The sequence below is a fragment of the Lutjanus erythropterus genome, chromosome 11 (assembly GCF_056507025.1).
Source record: "Lutjanus erythropterus isolate fLutEry1 chromosome 11, fLutEry1.hap2, whole genome shotgun sequence".
In the NCBI taxonomy this organism is placed as follows: Eukaryota; Metazoa; Chordata; class Actinopteri; order Lutjaniformes; family Lutjanidae; genus Lutjanus; species Lutjanus erythropterus.
This window is the reverse complement of record NC_139327.1, coordinates 10,380,001-10,398,432: the sequence shown is the minus strand read 5'-3', so window position 1 is coordinate 10,398,432 and position 18,432 is coordinate 10,380,001. Positions and strand designations below refer to the sequence as shown.

Genomic DNA, 18,432 nt, shown 5'->3' with positions numbered 1-18,432 from the left:
GGCAGACTGATAATACCAGTGGGAGTTAACATCGGGCCACAGTAATGGGACGGAAAAAATGACAGTCTGTGTTCAGTACTGGTACTTGTGTGCACTCTTTTAAATTTCTTTTGGCATTGTTAATTTGTCGGTGCAGTGATAAATTAGTTTATTTTAAACAAATGACATTGTTAGAAGCCTCCTGTCTTCTTTCAGCCTTTTACCTGTTCATTTCAAAGAATCAAAGATTATTGAAAATTTTCTAAGGCAAGACCAGGACTTGGACCAGCCTCAAACTGTCCAGTTCCACGTAAATAAATTGTAAATCTCTTCCCATAAATCTTGACCTGGTGACTCAAGATAATTCACAGTTGTGGGCACTTTCATGCAGGAACTACTTTGTACCTTTGTACCACAGGAAGTAATGATACTGTAAGTGTGCGCAACAAAGTCTGAGGATTATCTTGAGTAACTGGGTCATGATTTCTGGAAAGACACTAGATGGATAAATAGCACTACAGGCAAGAGGAAAAATATGTATTTTTGACATGAGTGCAAGGATTTTTCATGATCCATCAGAAAGTGAAAAGTAGTTCAAACAGAGATGTGTTGTGTTTGTGTTCCACTCTGTATTTTGGCAGCTCCTCAATTAAAAAATGAGTGAAATGTAGGGACCACACAGTAACGGTTCCCCATAATATTATGCACGGCTCAACAACAAAGATTGTCCACTTGCCTGGGGCAAGTAAAATGCCATGTTGGGCAAGTAAATCTGGCTAGATTTGTTTTTAGCTATTTCAATAATCAAATTGGTTAATAGTTAAGTAATTTTTCATGCAAAAATGGCAAAAAATGCTCTTTCCAGCCTCTCAAATATGGATATTTCCTGCTTTTTCTTTTTAACCGTATTGAACTCAATCTTTCACTTTCAGACTGAGAAACAAGAAACTTTTCAGTGTTTTATGACATTTTATATATGTTGCAGCCAAAGGTTAAACATGGCTTTATTCTCTTAGTATTTGATAACCTTTTCACAGTGGTTCGTAAAAAAATTACATTACATTAACATTAAACCCTGTAATCCTAAAACACACCTCTTTTTCATCGTGTTTCTCCCTGTCCATCATTATTTGTTCTTGTTGCAGTCTGGACGGATAATGCTCACAGTCATTTAGCTCGTGTGACACCAGAAATGACACATAAACACACCAGGTTCAATAATGCAGTAACACAGTGTGACCTTCTGCCAGTCACCAGTATTTAATTTCCCGACATGAAAAGCCGATGATGCAGGATGACATCACCGAAACAGTCTAATAAATGAGTTACTCGTCAGTCTCTGTGACTTCATGTTTATAGCTGGCCAGTGTAAACACAAACCAGAGCAGAACTAAAAGGTAATAACTTGTGTTTTTTCTTGGTTTGAACCATATGAGCTGAATTGCAGGTGTAGAGTGACCTTATTCCTTTGTTTACCAGCATGTGTTGACCTCCTGAAAGCCCAGTGACATTTTGCCAAAACATGATTATGCAACAAGATGAATAACACAACACCGAACTTGTCAGTCTACTTAGTACTTGTGTTGCTATGATTCATTTTTTTTCTTCTACCACCTGTGCTAAATCTTAAACACACAGCAGTGAGCTACAGTAAATTGTAACTGGTCTCATGGAGGCAAAGCTTGTCCCAGTCTACAGGTCAAACAGTACGATCACAATGAGGTGGAGTCTCACACTGTTATGCATTGTAAAGAAGATGCATCCCTGCTGTTTAATATGGTTGTTTAATTGGCACATTTCCCATGTGATTCACTCTGACTGTTCCAAGCCATGTCAAAGGTCACCAGTGTCACTGGATGGTTTTAAGGGTTTCATGTGTACTTAATGGATTACAGGACTTCTCCAGAGCTTTGGATCAGATAGATCATCTGTTGGAGCATTTGTTACGGTTAGGGCACATTAAAATCACTTACTACTGTTTGTTTTTGTACCCTCGTTCTGTCAATGCAGGCTTAACAACAGCACATGTGTGAGTCTCAGTTTAGCATCATCTATTTTACTCTGCCCAGACTACTGTCTGTAAATACAGTAATCATCCATTTTCATATTGTTCAGTTTGACTTGATATCAGGATTTGTGTATTTAATTTAGTATTTCAGGTGTATTTTCCTGTTTTTCAATTACCCTGAGAGATACAGTGATTGTTGCTGATATTCAGAGTCAGAGAATAATCCCAGCTCAGTCAGAATTGATGTAGAGAAGTCTGCCATCTTGTGGAGACAGAGAGACTTGTACTAAATCATGTTCTGATCAGAGAAATCCTGTCCCACCAACACTTCACATGGTATATCAAACATTTTTTTATATCTCACCCTGTTCATATACACTGACAGTGGCTATTGTTTTGCATGTGTGACAGTGTGTTCAAAAGATGTCAGCAGCTTCAGATCTTTAGGAAGGGAGCTCCAGAGCTGAGGCGTCCTGACTGCATAGGCCTGATCACCTGTAGGTGATTTCGACACCTGTAGTTCGGTTCATTTGGTGCAGGCCAAGAGAAAACAATAATACATGGTTGCATGTTGGCTTTTTACGAACAAACCAAGAGCAGTAAATCAATACAGACTGACAAGTAACTTGTTGATTGGAGAGTTTTGAGTTGTTATGAATGCATCATCAGGACTGACATGGTGAAATCAAATTCTAGTTACTGACAGAAGTTTAGGCAGGACTTTAAAGCTTGTAATGTGCACATTTATGTTATTTGGTGTCACACAGAGCTCAAGAAGAAATAACTGATTATAAGCATTATTAGTGCTATTAGTCTGCAAATCGACCGCATGATGTGAATAATGAGTAACAGGTAGAGACGGGATGAAAACGAGTCATCTTGTGCAATAATGATTAGGGCTCATTACTGTGGGATCACTGTCACTCCCTGTATGTGTTACAAAACAACTTGCATTTCTAAGCCATCTCGGTCCTGTTGTTTGGGCTGCACCAGATTTTGATTGACAGCTGTCACAACAGTGAACTACAATAATGTAACCAAGATGAAATGAAAGCATATATGGCTTTCTCCAGACCAGGTCCAAGAGAGGAGACCTGATTTCTGAGATGCTCTTCAATTGATCAATAATCGATTTTTTTCTGTAACGTGTTGTTCAAATGAGAGATCACTGACTCAGGTCTCTAGCTGCAGCTGGGACATTTATAGCAGGTTTGCCAGGTCTGTGTGACACAGCTAGCCCAATGGCAGATCAAAACCAGCCAAAAACCAGTCCAATAGCCAATAAAACCAACACTGGCAGATGGAGAGCGCAGGCACGTCATATTTGTGTGTGTTTATGTGGCCGTGCGTGTGATGTGTGCCATGTCTGTGTGTATATGTGCTTATGTGGAGTCAGTTTGGTAGGATTTAAGCATAAATAAATTATTTCATTTAACATACACATATGTATTTATGTATATTATTAATATTTTGCATGTAAAGTTTAAAATGAAAAAGGAACACACATTTTCAGGATTCTGATTTGGAATGCTGTCATCAAAATTTGATATATTATCTGCATATTTTAATATATGTGGATATACAGTACCAGTCAAAAATCTGGATACACTTCTTATTGTTCTTTACTTTTATAATGGTTCAGATTATACCAGCTGTGCACAAAGCTGTTGTCAAACTAAAAGGTGGCAACTCTGATGAATCTCAAATATCAAAGAGCAAAAAAAAATTGCACGCTGGTAGTTTGACTTGTGGATAGGAAAAGACTGAATCGGCATTAAAAAGCAAAAAGAGTCTTGCACACTGTGTTCTGCATTTGCAATTAAAGATTTAATGTCAATGAATTTATTGAGTCTTTCTGCTTTTTAAGAATCTAAAATATTACAATGTTTTTGCTTATGATTCAGTATGATTCAATATTTTATTGTTTTAGTGTCTCTAGTATTAATCTACAATATAGAAAAATGATAAAAAAATAAAGAAAAAACATTGATTAAGATGTGTCCAAACTTTTGTATGTATAAAAAATTACAAAATTGCCATGATGACTACTGTATGAGGAAATGTGTTGCTGCAGAAACAACCTTCTTCATACTAATGATGAAGGAGGTTGTTGAAATGTCAAGCATTCATACCTGAGCCAATGCAACACAGTATCTCCCTCAGTAAAGTGCTTTCCACTTCTGAAACATCCTCAATTGATTTTGATATTGAGCACTAAGTTAAGATGGAGTAATGTGGATGACTGGAATATACTGAATATGTACAGTACTTATACGGTCATACAGTGCTTTTAGGTGGAGTTACAGCTCCAGTAGAGGGAGCCAGAAGACTGGCTTTACTGTTGCTTATTTCCAGCTTCACTGCTCTCCATCCTGCTTTTGTGGGATCGATAAAAGCCTCACGCCTCATTTTCCTGAGCTAAATCATCAAGGTTTGTCCAGATCTACAGTCTAAAGGCTGTTTTAGTAATTGGCCTGTATTTCTCCTGACTGGCGTCCACATCGATGAAACCACAGTGCGCACAGTGTTGCAGCTTAACAGTGTGAAACAGACATGGGGTTTACCTGTGTCGAGTCAAAGTTGTGTAATGATAATAGACTTTGTTATGTAACATGAGATATTGCTGGGCTGATGTGCTGCTTGATCGTCATAGCCAGAGCTAATGCACATCTCCGTACTTTATCATAGGATGTTGCCAGCTAAGTTATTCCTCCTACACTTGTGAGGTCATTAAGACACCCACACGCTTAACTGACCCTGCTGCAATGGACGGCGCTGTACTTCAGCCTTGTGGTTGACCTCGCAGGAAATTGCAGCCACATACGCGTAAGAGCCATATGTTTCAGTTTTTTAGACTCGCATAACGCCCGGGGCAGTGTGCAGGCATGAAATTATCATGAATCTGTGGGTTATGATTCATCAATTACTGTATGCTCCTAATGCAGTTCCACTGCTAAATCCCATTTGGTCCCAATATCTGCCACAATGGTCACGGCTGTTTCTGCGTCAGTAATATCTGTGTCTGCCTGCAGTGTGTTGTTCATTAACACACAAATACAAGTGATGTTTAAACCAGTGTGTTATTAAAAAACATAAGCATGGGGTGTACCAGTGAATAGCAGAGCTGCAATGACTAATTGATTATTAATCGATTGTTGAATTAACTGCCAACTATTCTGATAACTGACTAAGCGGTTTGAGTAAGTTTTTAAGGTAAGAATCCTGCGATTTCATCTTCGTAAATGTCAATATTTTCTAGTTTCTTTACTACTTTATGTCTCTGACGTCATCCTGGGCTTTCACAATTTTCTGGTCCAAACAACTAATTGATTAATTGAGAAAATAATCGACAGATTAATTGATGATGAAAATAATTGTTAGTTGCAGGCGTAGTGAAAAGGTGGGACAGATATATTGCATGACATTAGCTTATTGCGGATACCAATAGCATATTAATATCAGTATTTTCTTGATGTTGGCTAATTGGAGTGTAAGAAAATATCAATACACTTGAATATTACAGTAATATATTTTGTGATAATGTATTGATTCTCAAAAACATTGTATCATGATTCAGAGATTCATAACAGTGGTTCATTTGTTGTGTTTAAACCCCCGACTGCAAGATAGCAGTGTTGTTATCTGTCTTCACTGTTCTGATCGCATAAAAAGTAAACTTTTCACTCACATTTTATCCATATGATGGTGTGTTCAATATACTATGACAGTTTTAATAAAATTAGATGCAAAAATAGCAATATATCACCTTGCTTACAGTATCGCTGTATATTGAATTGTAATATGTATGGTATCACCAGATTCTCACCAGTATACAGCCCTAAATAAGAAGGAATAGAGAAGAAAAAATATGAATAGTAGTAGGAATTTTTTGATCCAGTTAATATACCTAATTTTACAAGACAAGAAAGTCACAATTTGTGGGAGGTTTGTGGAAGTTTTGTGTGAAAGCACTCAGTGAATTACATCTCACAAATATACATCATGAACATGAATATTGCTGTCCCTTGTAACGTTGTCCTGGCCCTTGTATCAGCTGTGAAGACAAAGAAAGAGTAAGACCTGTTGTAGTGTGACTACATCTCAGTACAAAAACAAACAGGTATCTTAGCTTCAGTGGCTAACGTTAGCTTTTAGAGGGACAACGTCATGATGTCACTCACGTAACTTGTGTGTAGTCTTTCACATTTTGATACTTCAACAGTTTTACAACAAGCACTGACTTTCTTGAATTGTGAAATTATCTTTTAAATTGACAAACATCACATGTGTGATTCATGGCACAGTTTTGTCTTTCACCTTGGACTACAGATCATATTTTTTCCAAAGTTAGGTCCCATTGTGGTCCATCATAGGGGGTTAATTTTCAACAAGAGGTCTAAATGTTCTGCTGCATGTCTTGATCACGTATAACCAGATTTTTGAAACTCAGCTCTGTCATGGTACCGTAAAGACTCACTGAATGATGAAAAATGATACCTGTAACTGGTATATCACAACAGGGGTCAAAGTTCAGCTTGCAACTACTAGCAAACATTGAAAAATATCTGTAATACATATTGAGCAAAACCATTATAGGTTAGTCACATTCATTTGGACATTAAACAACACATTTTGAATTTGTATAGGTTATGAATGATGGTCTTTATCTCTGAGTCACATTCTGTCTGTGATCACAGCACATAACAGTTTGGTTGTTCAGAATTTTAAAGATATTGTGAGCAGTAGTCCCAGCAATAATGTATTCCAAGTGGGTGATGCAGGCTAAAAGAAATCTACAATTATGCAGATGAGAAATCAAAACTCAAAGTCATTATTCTCCATTCTTGTGCATTGTGTTAACAATAAAGTACTCACACAATAGCAGAGATTTCAAGGCACAATGAACCCAGTAATTTATAACCCGACTGATGACAATTGTATTTCATCAATGTCTTTTTCGTCAAATATGTTATCAGCTGTTGTTTTTTTTACCGTATTGTCAGCCACTCAGTATCCATTCTTCTCTGTTTGTATTAATGTCACTCAGCATTAAGAGTCTGCTTTTCTTTTTTCTCTCTGCTAGTGCTGCTTTCTGGAAGGCTCAACTTTTGAGCTGAAATGAGAGGAAGAGAAAAGTCTAAGCCTCCAGTCTCAGATGAGTTGGTTTCAGAGGCAGATGTCACTGGGTGTCATTTAGGACTGGAGAGCGCTGGCACTTTTTCCTGATATGATACTCTGACAAGCTTGCAGAGAGACCAAGAAGCTATGAAAGGATATTTCGTGTCTATCACAACATGAGTCTAGTTTTGGCCATCATTCCTCACAATGATAATGACACTGCACTCGTTAAGATCTGGGGACGTGACAGCATCCCTAAAAAGTCAGGCAGTCAAATGGAAACCAGCCATAAAGGGACAGTTCAACCACAAATCCGAAATGCATATTTTCCCCCTGGCCTGTACTGCTATTTTTCTGTACTGAGTTTTGGAGATATTGACTGTAGAAATGTCTGCCTTCTCTCCAGTGTAATGGGACTAAATTCCGCTCAGCTCAAAGCACTAACAACACATTCAAAAAATTCAAAACCAGTGCCTCTTTCCAAAAATTATGACTTGATTACGCAAGATAATCCAGACACCTTGCTGTGAACAGTTTGGTGCAATCAGATGGGGTCATGTTAAAAGATGAACCCATTTGAACACGCCACTAATGTCGTGTTGAAAACATTGAACTGGATGTTATCTGTTGGCTCAGAGGTCATGAGTTCAGTTTGAACGCAGCATTATAAAGTGTGTGGGGAATCATTGTTTCAGTGTGTCACCGAGCCACTTTTCAGGTCTGCCCAAAAAAATACTGAACATAGAAATCGTGAACAACAGATTACCGGTCTAACTCCACTACGTACAACACATGAATAATGGAGTAATAAAGAAGAATTCTTTTTACATAGACTTGAAGCTAAAACAGTTAGGTTTGTTTTCATGCTCTCTGAGCAGAGAACTGGATTTCAGTTTCACTCCTGCAGTGTGTCTGATGATGACTTTCCTCTGGTAGTGTCATTTCAGAGTTTACCAGTTAAAATATAACTGCTGCAGTTTCTTACTAGTGCTGACGTCATTTGGAAAAGTGCACTTGGTATTTGTTTCCATGGAGATGCCACGAGCAGGGTACCTGGATATGACTTGGAGAAAAGTTCAGACTCTCTCCACCCAGCCTCCCTTTAACAGAAACCAAGACTGGGTTTGCATTTGAAAATAAAGCGAAGAAAAGTCTTCTTTATCCTGCAGTCATTAATTTTAATACTCCTCTCACTTTTCCCTCAAATTGGAGTCAAACCTAAGTGGAGTTATCCACCCACTCTGCACTGTTCCTCTGTTCAGTTCAGATACTCCCTGCTCGCTTTCAGCATTCACATGTATGTCTCCAGTGGTGATGCTGCTGCTCTGCAAGTGAAGCAAAAGGAACGTGAACTCAGGACTCAGTGGTGTCAGTGAGAGGTTGAACCCAAACACCACTTTTCTTATGTCCCCAATACCATCTGTTCTGTGGTTATTTGATGAAAAAAATGCTTCAACTCTGTTATTTATAAATGTAAAGGCATATTATAAAAGGCTATAGAAATCTTAGAATGTTTCTTTAATTCTTTTTAACATACTTCCATAGGTGTGTGCAAGATGATGATATTAGATTGTGAAGGATTCGAATGTATCCACAATCCGCCGTTACAGAGAGATTGTTGTATCGTGCTGCAGTTCATATTCACACTACTTGCGAGTCCATTTCATGCCTTTCCTAGAGACACGCAGATAATCCAATCATAGGAAACAGCTGTGCCTTGGATTTCTTCCGCTCCCCATGAATGAAAATGAAAAGTCACTGATGAAAATGAAAACACCACTGAATAGTTAGTCCCAAAATGGGCCCCAGGGCTGAATCATGAAAGATAGTAGTATTGATAAGCTCAGACATTATCTGTACTTTTTAAGGTTTGGTGCGATTTATTGTCACACTGCAGCGCAGCCTTTCCACTTCTCTGTCTGTGTTTGTGCAGCTCCTCCACACACACACACACACACACACACACAGACACACACGGAGCGAGGTCAGCGCACAGCAGAGCGGAAATGCCGCAGGTGAAGAGACAGTGAAATTTAACAGGTGATGAAGTAACTTGACGATTGCTTGATAACTTCTACTCTTGTTAATGTAAGTAAGTGCAATAAAACCCTTTGGTGTAAAAAGCCAATACTTTATCAGTACACCTGTTCAACAAGCATTAACATGTAAACATATGGAGAGCGATATTTTACTGTTAACACTGTTGTCTTACACAAGTGCAAATGTAGGTGACGTCATGATTTTCTCCATTCAAACGTTAAATATTCAATTAACACAGATTGCAAACAGATTCAAATCTGTTCAAAAATGTACTAAATGGTCATGGTTACTGTTCAGTCAGTTGCAAAATGGTCTTAAAACCAACATGGAAAAAGACAAGTGCTCAAATCTTGACTAAATGGCACTTGGCTTTTGGCGCTCAAAGCACCAAAAACATATATTTGAAAAACTTAAAACCAGTGTCTATTTCCACAAGTCATGACCTGATTACTCAAGATAATCCACAGACCTTGTTGTGAGCAGTTTCATGTATGAACTACTTTCTTTCTAGTAGAAAAGAAAGTACATCCAGTACTATTGTAGATCGAAAGAGAAAGACAGACAGAGAAACCTTGAAATCACTCCAGTCATGCTCCAATCCACTCCTCCATGTCTGTTTTAAAGTTTATCCTTTTTTACTATTCTTCAGTGTCAATTCCTTTCCTTTTCCTTCTTTTCTCTGAATTTAAGATCACCTGTCAAATGTCAGTGCCTTGTTGCTTTGTGCAAAGCTGCTATGGATTTATTGGGGCATCTCTGTGTGTTAATTGCAAACTTCCTGGCACGTGCATCCAATTTAAGATCAAACATGATTCTTAAACACACTCAGACGAGTAAGACCAGACTTGTCGGCACACGTTTCATGAATCACACATGGGATTGTATTTCCTTAATGCTGCTTTGTTTAATAACTAATATAAGAGAAAAATGAGAAAACACTTGTGCATGAGGCTCAGTTTTTTCTCATTTTACAACTCAAAAGATAGAAATTATATTACTCGTTGCTGCTGCTGCTTGAAGCATCCTTGATTTTGTGACAGTGCGTATCAGAAACACGTAGAACTCATGGAATGCAGATATTCATGTCGAACTTTGCATGAAAGGTGTGAATGCTAAAAATTATCAATGAATATTCCACATTTTCATTTTGTTTTTTGCTTCGTCCCCAGTGTGAAAAGGACTTGACTAAGGTAAATAAATGTAGTAAATGTAGCATAATATCAAATTTCCTCACAATTGTTATAGTGCAGTAGAATAGCCCTGTCAGTGTTATAGTATTATATCTTGTGTTTTTTCACGGAAAAAAATCTAAATATTATGTATAAGCCATATTGCCCGGATGTAATTTCTGTGATGAAATGCCCAAAACAACAACACATCGAGTTTTTCCTGTCTAAAACCCAACAATATTGAATGTACAATGAGATGAAATGGAGAAAAGCTTGACTTGAGGGGCAGTGATTTGATTTTTACCAGCTGGTAACCATTGATTCATTTTCTGACTATTTACTAGATTCACAAAAAAATCTTGTCAAAATCTTGGACTTGAATATTATAAAACTCTGTTCCTGCATGAATTCTCCTCATTACAACACCACCAATCTGACTATAGAATGTTATTTCCTCGAGGGAGGTGAGAGCCAGAGGAGCGAGCAGTGATGTATTACCAATAATTGGTAGCCTGTGTGTGTTGGGAGATAGAAGGATTAGCTGGCACCTTAGTCACTGTGGAGGAGGGCTAGCTGTAGGGAGGGGATGCAGCTGGAATAATCGCTCCCCAAAGAAGCACAGCTACACAGGAGCCATCGCTGTGAGCCCCATGCAGCCCACTCCACCCACCCGTTACGTAAGCATGAAGAAAGCAGATCAGCATTGTGACAGTGTGTATGTGTATCCACTGTAAAAAATGCTTTGTGTCAGTGGGATTGTGTGCTCGTTAAAGGAAGCTACCAGTAAAGTCGCATGTGGAACATATGTGTCAAAGAGGATGCAAATCTCCTCAGATCCACTGCAGGGTTGCCTAGGAAACCCAAAAGGGGTGAGAGCAGCATGCAAACAGTCGCTGTCAAGTACTTGAAAGCCCAAAGAAGTGATGTGACCAGAGAAAATAAAAGTACCTCCAAATGATAATGGCAGATATGGAAATCTGCACTGCAATGTGCACACGTTAACTACCAGAATGTTCTTCAGACAGGGCAATATGTTGTTTCTTAAAACTCCCGAGACTCATGAAAATAGCTGTATAGTCAGTAAAAATATTGAAAAAGCATTTTTAAAGTCTTTGTAAATGAAAAAGGGAGTTTTTCTACTTTTCTTTCAGTTGACTGATTCATCAGCTAATCTTTGCAGCTCTAGCTTTACAGATAGGTTTCTCATTATTTAAATGCACTTTCCAAACTAAATTTATTGTCTTCCTATTGCAAGTACCACCTCTCTTTTTTTGTCAGTAGCTTTTCCCTTTTTTTCCCCTCCTGGAAACACAATCTCAGCTTCTTCCTGTGAGAAACACAACCCCCAATTTTTAAAGAAAACCATCCAGTGTGGCCCAATCCAGTTCTATAATTTATATTATTCCACTAACCTCCCGTCCTGTTTACACTATTAATTCCCACCGGCTCATTAACAGTTTAGGCTCAGTTTTTCTTTAAAGTTGGGATTCATTATAAATGATAGATGAAAGTTGAAGTTGCATAAAATTAAGCAGAATGGACAATCTCTAATAATATCCAGTGAAAGCCTGACTCACTTCCAGTATAATCTGAATCCAGATATTTTTGTGACATAAGCAGAGACAGATAGTAGTTTTATGTTACACTTCTAGTTCACGTTTTTGTCCTGTGTTTGACTTTGTGCTCCTCACCTTTTTCCTGATTTTTTTTTTTTAAGTAGGCCTTAATCTTAAACCACTCTTAAATATTAGACAGTATTTAATTAATTAATCTTAAATATTACATTAATTAACTAATTAATAACCTCAATGACATGCTGATTTTCCATCTGACATTTGTTGCTGAAATCATAATACATGACTCTACAGCTGGGCAGTATTGCGTGTCTGTGCTGGGAAGCAGAATGCATGTCATCACAATACATGTGGCCCCGCTGACAAAAATACTCACCAGATTGGGATTTTGTCATTGTATTTTCTGATAAAGCCTATGGATTAACAGTTAATGCCCAGGGCTTAACAGATACTTCCCAGTATAATTACATGATTTAACATTTTGGCGAGCGCTATTTATCCTGTTATATAACTTTCCAAATTTCCGGTCTATACATTCACCTCATTTTTTAACCTACATTTTACCTGCTACACAAACACTGTGATGAAATATGACTGGAGCATCAGCTTGTAGCCTTCAAAGCTTCACACAGCACATTTAAATTGGAGAAACTGTGACAAGAACAGTGTAACAGATGACTTCGCTTAACACCGGCTGGTTGTTGTAAATGCTCAGTGCTTCACGCTGTCTTCGTGGTGAAAGTTAATCTCAGTAGTAGGAGGAAAGCAATCTCACATACAACATCTGCAGACAGGACTTATCCACAACAGTTGAATTTTCTTAATTTTAAATTAATCACCACGGAAATCAACCAAGATCATATGCAAATATATTATAAGATAAGACAACCAGTTCCTCCTTTGTTCTAATGGCAGATTTCCAGAGGTCAGGGACAAAGCAATGTCTTCTCCTGGTTAGGACTGAGCAATGTTGAAAAAAATCTAATTATGATTATTTTAATTGATATTGTAGCGATATAGTTTGTGATTATATTTATCTATCTATCAGTGCTTCACGTCCAGTGTTTGTGTGTAGCATTTTGTCCCACTGTGATAAGTCATGTACAGTTTGTGGAGCTGAAGAGAACCAAACTGTTGCTTCTTTGTCTAAAATACTCCCACACTTTTAGATGATCGCGGCGAGTCTTGCTCTCTGTAGCTTGTTCTCCGGGTGAATCCATGCTCTGACCAGGCATAGCAATTCATAGTGAGGCGTTGACGAATGATATGCAAATCGATGTATTTTTGTCATCGATGATGTCAATTGTGTTGACGAATTGCCCCAGTCCTAGTGTTCTGTTGCATCGATTTATACTTACTAAATATTGTGTAGGTTATTTGTGTTTTTATTTAAACAACAGTAACTACTATACCCAACTGAATCAGAGAGGATGCACACAACTCTGTTTTGACAAAAGAGGGAAACGAGTGCTGTGTTTTTCATAATGAAGATTTCCTGGTTGCCCTGGAATAAAATGGGGAATAAATAGCAACAAAAACAAAATAAATTACCACAAAAACATCAGTGTGGGCATCTGTTTTCTACAATTGGTGCATTCCCCCTTAAATTCTTAAATTCCCCTATTAAAGTAACTATATGTAGCCACTGCGCATGCAAAAATGAGCACAGCAGTCCAAATAGTGAGTTGGAGCCACCAACTGTATATTAAATGGGTTGTTATCCCGTTTAATATACAGTCTATGGTTGAAGCGAGTTATTTCCCTCTGCCCCTTCCTCCCCAGACATTGCAGACACATGCAGGTTGGATGAACACCACAGGAGTGCAGGATGTGCTCTGCTGTAGGTTGATCAGCTGTTTAGAACTGTCAGTTGTCTGTCAAAGTAAAGTTAAGCCTGTGATCCTGAAAACAAAAATAACACACTCTGGAGTTTGGGTTAAGTGGCTGTCTGCCAAGCTCCATTAACATGTTATGCAATTTCATCAGTCATAAACATCTACTCATTCTACGAGATTATTAATGAATTCTTACAACAGAGACGGACACTTACTCATTTGATGAAAATTTGGCATTAATAATAATGTGAAACTTCAAATGTGAAGCTTCAGATGGGGTTTGATCTCTGATATCACATCATGGTAATTTTGTGATTTATTGCAGTAAATGTGTTACAGATTTCTCCTTTAACTGATAATGAAAATCATTTATTGTTATAGTGACTACAGCGGTGAATGTAGCCTAACTGTCATAATGACACTTTTTTGGATTCACTTACTGCCGTAGTAGTTTAGTGGCTTGGGAAGGGCATTGCATCCAACAGTGGAATCTCCCAGCCAGCACACACTGTATCAGACACATGCACACACAGCACTGAACATACAGTTCAAGTTTTTCTCTACTTGATGCCTCTTACATGCAGGCCATGTGCCTTGAATACCGTGCCAGCTGCCGTCTTTAAAGCAGCTCAGCCGTACAAAGAATGAATGGACCTGCTGGTCACTATCTTTGTATCAAGCCCTTAATGCCTGATGCTAAACTCTGTACAGAACGTGATGAAAACACTGCGCTGGTGAGACAAACAGGCCGCGTAGATATTAGACGGAATAGGATGGAGAATTGGATGGCTGCTTGTTGATGAGTCATTGAGCCACTTCATCTGTTGATGGGAGAAGTGGAGTTTTGTTCATTAAGGGGAGAGTCGCCGGCTGCGTTAAGCACATTACCCAGAGGAGGGCTGAATTAGAAATCAGCTATGCCGGGTGTAAGGTCATTGTCTGCATTGAAGGGAACAGGCGGCCTCTATGTCTGAGGATTAGGCTCGGCGTTTGCTCGCCATCAGGCATCTGGTCCTCTCACAGCACTGTTTCACAGGATAGCAGCGCTGCAACATGACCGGAGAGAGCAGGGAGGTTTTACTGCACTGTGAGTTCCACTTGACAACTTTCTGCCACTTCTGCATTTTAAAACTCAAACTATGGAGTTTTTTTTTCCCCATAGAGATCCATTCATGAATAGCTATTGATCCCGCTTGATTTGATGCTTTTGGAGTGTAGTGCAGTATAGAGAGAGGAGCGTTTGAGACCAACTGTCAGTGCTTGTAAAATGGACATGGAGTTGACCGCTGCTGACGGATGCCCGGTTAGATCTTTTCTTTGGTAAAGTCTATTTTCTGTTTTAATTCATAACCCATTTACTTTTGTAAAGACAAGCTAAACTGGAAAATATTTACGTCATGTGCTGCATTGCAAAGTTTCTGTGTAATTTTACTGCATATCTATTCTGTCATAGTAATCAGATGAGTGACAACTGAGTAACAACTGGTTTGTAGCACATAGAGTCTTACACATACTCACGCTGCTGTGTTCCAACCATTCAAGAGCTTTGGGGGATTTGCATAAATTTTGCTGTATTCATTTGCATCCATAATAGCCTGTTTCCATTTGAATTACAAAAAGATAGAACCGTGTCTGTTTGTTTGCTCTACAAAAAGTATATCAATATTTATTATTGATGCACTTTAATTTATTTCCTGTTGCTAAAAACAGAAGGCATGGAATCATTTGTGTACGACTGGGACATAAACATGATCTGGTGTCTGGTGGTGAATGCTAATAGTTTGTTTTTAGTAGGATCTATTTAAATGTAAATGTGTCTTTTTATTTGTGGAGCTAAGGCTTTGGACTGGCGTGGCAGATCACTTGTTCTGGGTCTGGTTCTTTGGTTAAACATGGCCAGCCATTGAAAAAATGTGTCTGCATCTCTAAAACAATAACATTTGAACCGAATGCCAAACAGAGAGCTCACTTGAGTCGCACAATGCAGAGGCTTTGTGGGAGATGTTGTAATGATGCACCAACAGATGCTGAGTCCATTGCTCTAGAAGATTCTAATGCAGCGAGGCTGAAGCAGTGACTCATGCTGACATTCACTCAGAGTAGACCATGTCGAAGTGTTTGCACCATTATCACAAGTCCTGGCTGGGTGAAGAATATGCTGTACATATCAGTCTGTTTAACTTCTGCATTGATGTTGCAAAATAATTGTAAAAAATACATGCAGTTTTGAACATTTGTTGAGCATGCTGCTTTTGTTGTTTTTCTTTTCCTACCCAGTCAGTTGGTGTGTGTGTGCATGTGTGTGTGAGTACATGAGAACAATTTGAGGAATTTTATTGTAGACATTTTGATATTTAATAGATTGGTAAAAGGTTTTTCTTTAAATGATTTTATTTTTGATGTCATATTTTTTGGTTATGGCTGTCAAAACTACCACTTTTGTCAACAGCAGCTTCCAAAATCAACCAGATATGGAAGTTCCTTGTAGCAATTGCACGTGCAAAAATGAGTATGGCAGCCCAAATAGCGAGTTGGAGTCTTAAACTGTATATTAAATAGGCCAAAATTTTTTTTAATATACAATCTATGTTCTCAAGGGAGAACTCTGCAGGCTGCAGAAGCTCCACAGGAGCACAGAACGCACACAGCAGCATAAATTGACAATAACAAGCGAGGACGAGTTCTCTGCTATGAGTTGATCAACTTTTTATAACAGACAGTCGTCTGTCAATGTCAAGTTAAGCCTGTTATACTGAAAATAACAGCCCACTGCTCTGAAATAACACACTCTAGAGTTGAAGTTCAGTGGCTGTCTGTCTCACTGCCGGCCAAAGTCCACTAACATTTTGCTCAGTTTAACCGTTATAAACATCTACTCCTTCTAGAAGATCATTAACGATTTCTTACCAGTCATAAATAGACTTACTCATTTGGCAGTTTAATTAATTTGAACTCTAATTAACCTAAAACAGGCAAATAAAAACAGTATTCCAGGCCAGAATAGAAATTTAGAAGGAGGGGACAGCAGCTGCAGGGGAGAGGTAAATATCAGATTTTATACACAAAATATAGAACTGTACATCATTATTATAGTAAGCTTGATGCATAATTTCAGTTTATATTGTAAAAAATCTGCAATTGTTTCTTCACTATTCCACACAGTACAGGGCTGAACAGGGAAACATGAACTTTTTTTGAGCACAACACTGATGCTGCAGAGGTTGAAGGTTTGTAGCATGGACTACCAAAATTGTAGCAGGATTATAAAACACCTGTTGCGACCTGACACCTCTTGCTATACAAAACCTCGATATTATGCTTCAAATGAGCAGTACAAATTTATATCATCATGCATATAATGTTCTAAAGAGGTATCAGCTGTGTTTTGTGTGAAGAAGTTAAACAGCACCTGAGTTCTGTAATATTTTTCCGCAGATATCCAGGAGTTCTATGAAGTTACGCTGCTAAACACACAGAAGAGCTGCGAGCAAAAGCTGGAGGAGGTCAACCACATGGCGGACAAGTGGGAGAAGAGTGTTCCTATACAAAACTCTGAGCACGCACACTCTGCCTGTCCAGTGGAGGAGGTGAGTCTCTGACACGGTGTATCAAGCCAGCCGAACCTCAGATGCACATGGACTGCACAATTACCTCTGTATGACTGGGTTGTCCGCTGAAGCCTTTCGAAAAGTGCGCGAGTAAAGCAGGTTGAGGCTTAGGTGGAGAAATTTCTCGCACACAGCAGCAGCAGTAACAGCAGGAAATCATGAATCAGCAGACATGCTGAACATGAGGGTCAGAGCCTTTAAATAGACCGCCAAGTCACTGTGGGGAGATGTGCTGGTTGTGGTGAGCTGTCAGCTGAACAGCATAATGTGACGCTTGACATACAGTGTCCTGCCAAAACAAGTTTATGTAAATAAAGCATTTTATATCACTGCCTCATTAGTCATGAGGATATACAGTATATGAAGACAGTCATTTGGATATTACAGGGCACCTGTTATGTTCTCCTTTATCTCATATTATATCTATCTTCATATTAAAGGAGCAGTAGCAATTGCATGAGCAAAAATGCAGTCCAAACAGTGAGTTTGACAACAGATCTACACCTTCTACAAGATAATTAATGATTTCTTACAACTCATAAACAGATACTTACTCATTCAGCAGACATTCAGCATTAATTTGAATTCTATTTGATGTGAAACCAGCAGACAAAGAGTTATTCTGACTCACAGTGGCAAGTTCAGAGGGGGGCCCAGCAGCTGGAGTATTGCTTTCTGAATAGAGTATAATTCAACTTAACATGTTTGTCATTTTATGATTTATTACATTAAATACTATATTGTAGATTTCTCCTTTGAATGAGGCCAGAATTTCATATATTGAGGTAAACGTGTGTAAGCAAAAAGCTCAGGCTGCTCTGAATGCAGCGTTTCCAGGAATCGTCTTCTCCAGGCACAACACACCCACAGCTTACAAGGACGTGCCAATCACCTGCTCAGTCTGTCTGTTTGTACCAAGATGATTTACAGCAGCTCCGTCACTCTGATCTGGATATTTTATGAAGAAAATATTTAGTGTTTTTCTTGCCAATGTTTTCCGCCTGCTCTGCCTGAAGTCTTGATTGACAGATAGCTTTACTTTTGGTAAAATGATAACTGCTGCAAACTGTAACTGGACTGCTAACTACAGTCAGGAGAGTC

The 18,432-nt window shown here is 38.6% G+C and overlaps 1 protein-coding gene across 21 annotated transcripts in view; it reads left to right on the top strand.

The window, feature by feature from the left end:
- The window catches only part of dlg2 (discs, large homolog 2 (Drosophila)), a 279,866-nt gene that overhangs the window by 19,235 nt on the left and 242,199 nt on the right, over positions 1 to 18,432 (top strand). For 20 of the 21 annotated variants that reach the window (XM_084730723.1, XM_084730746.1, XM_084730741.1 and 17 more), the window contains exon 3: positions 17,159 to 17,310. In XM_084730723.1, coding sequence (XP_084586849.1) covers positions 17,159 to 17,310 — 152 coding nt within the window. Of the gene's footprint in view, positions 1 to 14,678; positions 14,811 to 17,158; positions 17,311 to 18,432 lie in introns of those variants that run through there. The other variant, XM_084730731.1, reaches the window with a different exon arrangement.